This window comes from Panicum hallii, chromosome 6 (assembly GCF_002211085.1).
Source record: "Panicum hallii strain FIL2 chromosome 6, PHallii_v3.1, whole genome shotgun sequence".
Classification (NCBI taxonomy): domain Eukaryota; kingdom Viridiplantae; phylum Streptophyta; class Magnoliopsida; order Poales; family Poaceae; genus Panicum; species Panicum hallii.
In genome coordinates this window covers 16,333,710-16,341,976 of record NC_038047.1, presented here as the reverse complement: position 1 = coordinate 16,341,976, position 8,267 = coordinate 16,333,710, and the positions used below count along the sequence as shown (strand labels likewise).

Below are 8,267 nucleotides of genomic sequence, written 5' to 3'. Positions count from 1 at the left end.
GTTAATTCTGGCTTGGATCATGCTTCGTCTTCACATGGTTTGGTGTTTAGCACACGACCACGATTTGGGATGTTGGAATCCGCAGAGGCAGATTCCATCAACTGGACCAAGTAGAACCTTGCTCAAAGATACCTTTGAAGTGTAAGGACACTTGGCTACTGACAATGACACCATGAAAAGAGAATGTTAGAGTAAACCGTAGTGCTTACCTTCTGAAATCATACTAAATGATGCCCAAAAGGAATATTCAAATTTCAAAACACCTCCAATTAGAAATACTTCAATTGGTTAGGAACTTAGGATAAGTTTTCAACTCTTAAGCTGAAACCAGTTGTAGCCAACTGTACGGATACATGTCATGTGACGCTACATACCCATAACAATACCTTGCAGTGAGCCCATAACAGCTAAGGCATACCACATTTTTGCATGCTGGAAGCTCTCATGGCTGGACAAAGGCAAAATAGACGCTGCACCTGGCTTGTACTTGGAGCTGTGAGATTGAGATACCGCCAGACATGTATGATGATACAGGGAACATGCAAGTACTGGCGGTTAGTTGGCCTCCTAAGACTCCCGCAAAAGCAAGCCACTTTAATCGACTGGGCTGCATGCACAGCCGTGATCTGATCCTGATGGCCTAACTAATTGCAATTTGGGCGTTTTCTTTTGCTGACCTCCTACGTACTTTCCGCCGTTTTGCATGACTGTGCGTTGGAATGGACAGTCAGTCCATCTTCCCCTAAATCACGACGCTAATCCGGGCGAAACCGCCCAAATTTCCGATGTTGACACGAGACACGCGGTTATGGTGTTGTTTTTTTCCCCCGAATTGATAATTCCCAAGGGTGAAAACACGGTGCCGCGCCAGTTACAACATCTGATTTTTAAATATACGTCTAGAACATCGACCCTACTAGCAGTACCTAAAAAGATATGTTATTATGAAACTATTTTTCAGGATAAATCTAATAACACAAATCTATATAATTTTTTAGCTATTGATCATGATGAAACTAAAAAAACGTTTGACCAAGGATAGATTCAGATCGACTTATATTCAGGACTGGAGATAGCATTTGGTATTTTCCTTATTCTGGCACGGCAAATTTACTGCTAAAACATTTGCAACTCCAAAGTCAAGAGTTTCCTCTCTTTTTTCAGAAAAAGAAACAAGCGTTTACACAAAAACAGAAGCACAATCATAAGAATTGCGCGCGTGCATGATAGTGGGGTTTCGATGCACGGTGAAGAGAGTGATGGAACTGTGTGCACTTGCAGTGTTGGCTCCCCCAAAAGAGCAGCCATCACCATCCATCCAGTCACCACACCCGGCACCAGCAGCCGCGCATGGCGGGAAAGCATTATTAACAACGCACTTAGATGGCGTAAAACCCAGAGGATGAGAGATCAGGCGAGCAGCCTGGTTTGCAAGGCAGAAAAAGCGTCCCTGAGCTCGAGTAAAGCAGAGCCACCTGCGCCCATTGTCCTCCTGTGCTTTGGCCGATGGGAAAAGGGGTTCGGAGCATAATGATGGCATGGAACACGCTTTAATCTTCCAAACAGTGCGCGAGGACACTTTCAGGACAGTGTAGGATTGCAGCTGCAATCATGTCACGCAATATCCATCAATGTGCGGGTGAACAGTGGCTTTGACACTTTGTTCAGATTGCAAGACATGTATATTGAATGGAGAGGGCTTGATGTAGTATGAGCCAACAGTAGGGGAAGAAAGCAGGGATAGGGACAGCTTGAGCTGCTTGCTCTTCGTCTTGCAAAAACACAAGCACATTGATGAGAGCTTTCAGTGCCTCACAGCTCCCTCTTAGCAGTAACATGGTTAGCAGTAAGGGGCAGGTATGGCAAAGCTGTATTGCAACGTCTTCAACAACCGGAAGAATCAGGGAGAGAAAGAAGGGGAGAACAGATGTATCTCAGGCTCAGCAGAGCAGGGCATGGCACAGAGAGCTCCACTAGGACAAAACAACCAAGAGCTCACTCACAGCCTGCCTACGCTACACATCCTTAAACACCATCCAAAACGCTACCAGTAATCAGTAATCACTTCTTCACTTCTTCAGTCCTGCTCTGCTACTTTTGGCTCGATGTCCTTGAGCAGGCCGACGATCTGCTGCATGGCCGGCCTCTTGGACGGTAGTTCAGCAGTGCATAGGTAGGCGATCCTCAGCGCCTCCTCCATCTGCCGCTCCAGCCCCGTGTCGCGAATCTTCAGGTCGATGATGCTCGACCCGAGGTTCGCCTTCACCATCGCCCTGGCCCAGTTCACCAGGTTCGCCTCCTTCTGGTCTGGGTACTCGTCACCCACTGGTTTCTTCCCGGTGACCAATTCAAACAGCACAACACCAAAACTGTAAACGTCGGACTTTGCAGTTGCCATGGCGTTTTCCGAGATGGAGAACTCCGGCGGAGTATAGCCTGGGGAGTGGTGCAATGGATCATTGTCGGTGCTGGTTCCGGCGATCATTGATAACCCGAAATCGGACAGCCTAGGCTCCATTGTGCAGTCAAAGTAGATGCTGCTTGCCTTCACATCCCGGTGGACAATCTGCGGAATGCAGCCATGGTGGAGGAATGCTAGCGCCCTCGCGGCACCTAATGCAATTTTGTGTCGGAACATCCATGTCGCAGTACCTTCTGGTGTGATGATTTCAGTTGCGACACCACCAACATTGTCCTCCCAAGTGTCTGCGCTCCAATCTTCGGTCGTCTGAACTCCCAGTGGCAAGTCATGCAGTAGGTTGTGCAAATTGCCATTTTCCATGTACTCATAGATGGCAATCCTCTGGTCCCCTGCCAGACAGTAGCCAGTCAAAGGAACCAAGTTAGGATGTTTGATCCGTCCCAGCCGCTCAAGCTCCCTTGCTGCATCTTGGTCCTCCATTACCGACCCATGCACCAGCACCTTCACAGCAACTTGAATTCCACCAGGAAGGAATCCCCTGTACACTGGCCCAAACCTCCCTTCAGCCAGCAAGGTACCCCTGTCAAAGTTTGACGTCGCTGCCAAGAGGTCAGCAAATGTGAAGCTTAGCAAGGGCTTCTCAAAGATGACTACCGGCACTGAAGTTGCGACCTTCACATCAGCAACCCAAGTTGTTGAATCCGTCTGGAAAGAAAATGGCCCTGATACAGAAGGCTCCTCTTTGAATGACACCTGCTTAACCACAGGCAGCATATCACACCTCTTCCTCCGCCTTCGACATGCCACTGCCAAGCAAAGCAACCCGAGAACAGAGAAGAACAGTGAGAGCACAACAGCCAACGCCAATTTCACCCCCTTACGCTTCCCTCTTCTTTTCTTGATACTGTCTGGGTTCACAGCGATTGGGCAATCATTTCTGGACTTAGCAAATGCAGCTGCAAATGCCTCAGGAGAGAGCTCAGAGGCGCAAACAGTGAGATTGTTGTATGAGAAGTTGAAGTGCTCCATCGATGCCAACTTCTTGACCAAAGCCACAGGTATCTCACCGGTGAGATTGTTCACCGACAAGTCCAGCACACGTAGCCGAAGAGAGCTCATGTCTGGGACAACCCCACTGACATTGTTCCTTGACAAATCGAGCACCTTCAATCCAACCAATCGAGATGAAAATTGAGGAGGGATTTGCCCATGCAATCCAGTGCTTGACAGATTAACGTACTCCAATTCAGAGATCTCACCCAATGACACGAGCAAATTGGCATCTGACAAATGGTTGTGTGCAAGATTGACATGCCTCAGGTTCCGGAACCGGCCAGCGACATTGAATTCTCCAAGAAGCTCGTTGCCCGACAAGTCAAGGTACATCAATGCAGAGCCAGCATACCCACTGCTAAAGTTCAACCCGGAGATGCGGTTGTTGCTGAGGTCTATGACCCTCAGCTGCTCCTGGAACGCCCCGATGACCGAGCCGCGGAGCCGGTTGCCGGACAGGTTGAGATAGGCCAGGGACCTGAGCGGCGACAGGTCTGGCAAGTCCCCGTCGAGCGCATTGCCGGAGAGATCCATGGCCACGAGGTTCCCGCACCCGAAGACGACGGCGCTGGGGACCCGCCCCTGGAACTGGTTGTGGCTGGCGTTGAGCACCTGCAGGTCGGCGATGGAGCCGAGCGCTTGCGGCAGCGAGCCGGTGAAGGCGTTGTGGGAGATGTCGAGAGCCTGGAGGCGCGCGAAGTTGCCGACGTTGTTGGGGAGCGCGCCGCGGATGGCGTTGCCGGATAGGTTGAGCGCGCGCAGCGACGCGCCGAGCTCCCACAGGTCGTTGGGCAGCGCGGTGAGGCGGTTGCCGCTGAGGTCGAGCACCTGAAGGCGCGCGAGCTTGCCGACGGTGTCCTCCGGGATGGCGCCCGCCAGGCCCAACCCGGCGGCCGAGAACGCGACCACGCGGCCCTCGCCGTCGCAGGACACGCCGGGCCAGGCGCACACACCGCCGGCGCCGGACGACGACGGCGCGGGGCGGCCCAGCTTGGAGAAGAACCCGGAGACGAAGTAGGCGTCGGTGTTGGGCTCCTGCGCCGCCGCCGGCGCAACGCAGGCCGCCACAGCCGCGGCCAAGAACAGGAGCGCGGCGCGGCTGTGGCCGCCACCGCAGCAGCGCATGGCGGCGAGGCGAGCGGAGTGGGAGCTCAAAGGGGAGATCTCGGCGCTAATGCGAGGCCGAGGCCGCGTGGTTTGGTTCTTGCGGTGGTGGTGGTGGCGGTGCTGGCGGTGGTGTCATGGGGGACAGCTTGGAGGTGGGCAAGTGGATGGCTTGGCTGACCTCCCCAGCCTCTGCTCCCTCCCCGTTTCTCTCTCTAGACCCTTTGTTGGGTTCTGGGTGGTGCGGCGTGCGTTTGGCAGGTCCTGCTTGGTGTGAAAAGGGGAGGAAGGGGGGAGGAAGCTTGGGAAGTGGAAGGTGACGACGGCCGAAGGGGAGGGAGGAGAGGAGGAAGGAGGCCATAAATTTGGGGGAGGTGGACGGAGTAAATGGTGGAGTAAATTGGGGGAGTGGGATTCAGCTCAGCTGCCGCCCAGCACACCCGTACGGAGGCGCAGATTCAGGGTTTCCATTAAACCGGGAAAGTTTTTAGTTTTGGATCCAGCAAGGCCTTGTTTAGATTGCAAAAAATTTGCAATAGTGACACTGTCGCACTTTCGTTTGTATTTGACAAATTTTATTTAATCATAAACTAATTAGGCTTAAAAGATTCGTCTCGTGATGTACAATTAAACTGTGCAATTAGTTATTTTTTTACATACATTTACTGCTCCATGCATGTGTCACAAAATTGATGTGATGGAGAGAGAGTGTAAAAATTATAACATTTGGGGTGCATCTAAACAGTCCCCAAATACGAAAGCGTTTTTGACGAAAATTTCGAAAACGTGGTACTGCAGCATTGACTTTAACCCATGATTTATTTTAAAATGTAATGTTTCTAGTGATAAATTCATCACAATCATAAGATAGTATTTCTTTTTGAAGTACGAATCAAATGATATCACTTTAGTATAGCAAAATTTGCATCTTGTAAAGCCAATTGTTGATTTAAAATTATGAAATTTGAATCTAAAACATGTGTGCACCTTATAAAAATAAACGGAGAAAAAACATATGCCAATATTCTATAAATGAAACTTGATATGCTGAAAATGTATTATATTTTTTAATTGGTACTTCAGGTTATTGCTATAATCTTCTTGTTATTTGGGCTTCGTGTAATATATAAGAGCTTAAAGTAGTTTTATGTCAAAACGTCAATATTTATCATACCGAATTGTATTATATTGTTCTAGATGACTTTCGAGACATAGTATTTTTGTATTATACAGACAAAAAACAATATTCACTTTTCCAATTATTCTAGTACCAAATTCCTAGGTAATGTGGTGCCTCTATTCCTTTTCTATTCCCCTATTTTGAAATAGTCGATAAGATATTATCCTGATCACTGGTTATTACTTCCTCCGTTTTGACATATACAATATTTAGGACAAGCTTATCGGTTCAGTTTTAAACCAATTAGTTTATCCTAAAATAGTAGTATTAATTAATGACTGTAAAACATTTACAAATTTAGCTATAGTAGTTCTAAAGTTCAATAAAAATACTTGAAGAGTAACTGATGGTCAAAGTTTTAACTTTTTAAGCCACAAAACCTAAAATGACATGTATTAGTGACATTTTTTAGCTTTGAGTTTGATTGAATGTCTTAAACAGGATTTCTTTTACTCTTGTATTTATGTAAAAGGTTTTCATTATTATTAATAGTCAGGGTTATATGTATCACATTGTATCTAACCTATATTATTGTATCAGCCGTGTTCATATTATTCATACTTTACCTAATTCAAGTTAAAACAGTTGCATAGCTCCACTTATTCAAGAAATTTTATCAACGTAATTTACATGTTAAGAATTGTCAGCACAATATAGGGAAGTTTTGAATTTGAAGAAAAAAAGATGATAAAGGAAAAAAATACATTGGCAAGTACATTCTTACACATCATAAATTTAATCTTTTCTGAAGATGTCTGTCATTTTAAACTACTCGGAAAAAGGTAAACAGCATGAAAGAAAATATGACAATTTGTTAAGTAAGAGTAGTTTGTGGAGACATTTTTGGTTGGATGGTACATAGCACACATAACAACCCATTGTATGTTCGATGCTACTCCTTGAATTTCGTTCACTAGTTTTTTTTGTTATATAGGGTGCGTTTGGTTGAGCTGTGAGCTGTGAAAAAGCTGCTGTGAGCTGTCAGCTATGAAAAAGCCGTTTGATTCAACCTGCTGTGAAATTGTAGATTTGATATAAAATGTCTATAATACCCCTGAGGCCCTGAAATATTATTTGTATGTAAAATAAACATAATGATGTGATTTTTGCATTAAATTATCATATTTGTTATGAAATTAAATATTACATATATAAATAAGTGCATTGTTCATTTCAAAAGAGTTGTCAGCTACATAACAATCTCATGTTCCCCTTGCATTAGCTATCGAAGCAGCTATCCTATCACGAGTTGTGTTCATAGTAACTTCATTCTCTCCCTCTATCTCACGACCATCATCTTGAGTTTGCTCCTCGACATTTGATGCTCTTGGTATATACTCCTCATCTGCGTCACATCTCTCAAACTCCTTATCACGCAACTGACTATCACAAATGAAATTGTATAGTGCAAAACAAGCTATAATGATCTCTTTCTGCTGTTCAGCTCAGAAACTCGGCATAGCTTTCAATATACGCCATTTTTGCTTGAGAACTCCAAATGCTCGCTCAATGATATTGCGGAGAGAGGAGTGCAAAAAGTTGAATAACTCATGCTTCCCTTGCGGTGGACGTCCACGACGATGACAAAATTCTGGTATATGGTACATAGTCCCCTTAAAAGGTGTAAGGTATCCAGTTCGATTTGGATAACCGGAGTCAACGAGGTAGTATTTATCTGAAAATGAAAATAAGTTAGCATTGTAAAAAAAAGATGATCAAAATGTATAAGGGACTATTTACCTTTAGGAGTACAGGAAATGAAGGAAAGTTTGTCAATGCATGGTTAAGGATCTGTGTATCATGCAGATCCCGCCCATACAGCAACCACAAATGTGAACCTCATATCAAAGTCACATATGGCAAGTACATTTTGTGATGTATATCCATGACGACAAGTGTAGTTAATCACCTCATCAGCCGGAACAACAACCGAAACATATGATCCATCTATTACACCAATAGCACCCTTGAAATGAGGCCAGAAATGATGTTCTTTCAACTTCTCATGTTCATTGCTAAATGTTCAATCCTTCGGTTTAATGTTATGTTTTGCTAATTAAGTAAACACTTCAATACCTTCTTGAATTTCATATGAACTGTCCATGTTGACCGGACAAAACAGTTTTCAGCTTGGGAAAATGACTGAGGCCCTCCAACAATCCATAAGAACATTGCCAATGATTCTATTGATGTAACATTTTTAGAGGATGTCAAACCATACGAAGACACCAATAAATCATGAAGAGCCATAAAAACCTCTGTACTCATCTGAAACATCTTATAAAAGTATCTTGGACGCTTGAAGCACTTCATGACCCAATCATAACCAGATTCCAGATCTTCTTTTGCTCTATATTCAGCTTTGTTAGCATATCGCTCATTGTAAGGAGCACCTAGATTTCCAAGAAGAACAGCATATTGAGATAACTCATTTAGTGAAAGAAGAGACTGCTGCCCTTTTCTAGCCAGCTCTTCCATATTCGCATCCATCTACATAAACAAAGTAAA

General features: G+C 45.3%; 1 protein-coding gene across 1 annotated transcript; it reads right to left on the bottom strand.

Annotated features, from left to right (window-relative positions):
- Positions 1-1,840: 1,840 nt before the first annotated feature.
- Positions 1,841-4,951, bottom strand: LOC112897930 (probable LRR receptor-like serine/threonine-protein kinase At2g24230). The gene has a single exon (XM_025966335.1). It carries the CDS (start codon positions 4,598-4,600, stop codon positions 2,078-2,080), a length of 2,523 nt encoding a protein of 840 aa, XP_025822120.1. The 5' UTR covers positions 4,601-4,951; the 3' UTR covers positions 1,841-2,077.
- Between the last annotated feature and the right edge of the window lie 3,316 nt (positions 4,952-8,267).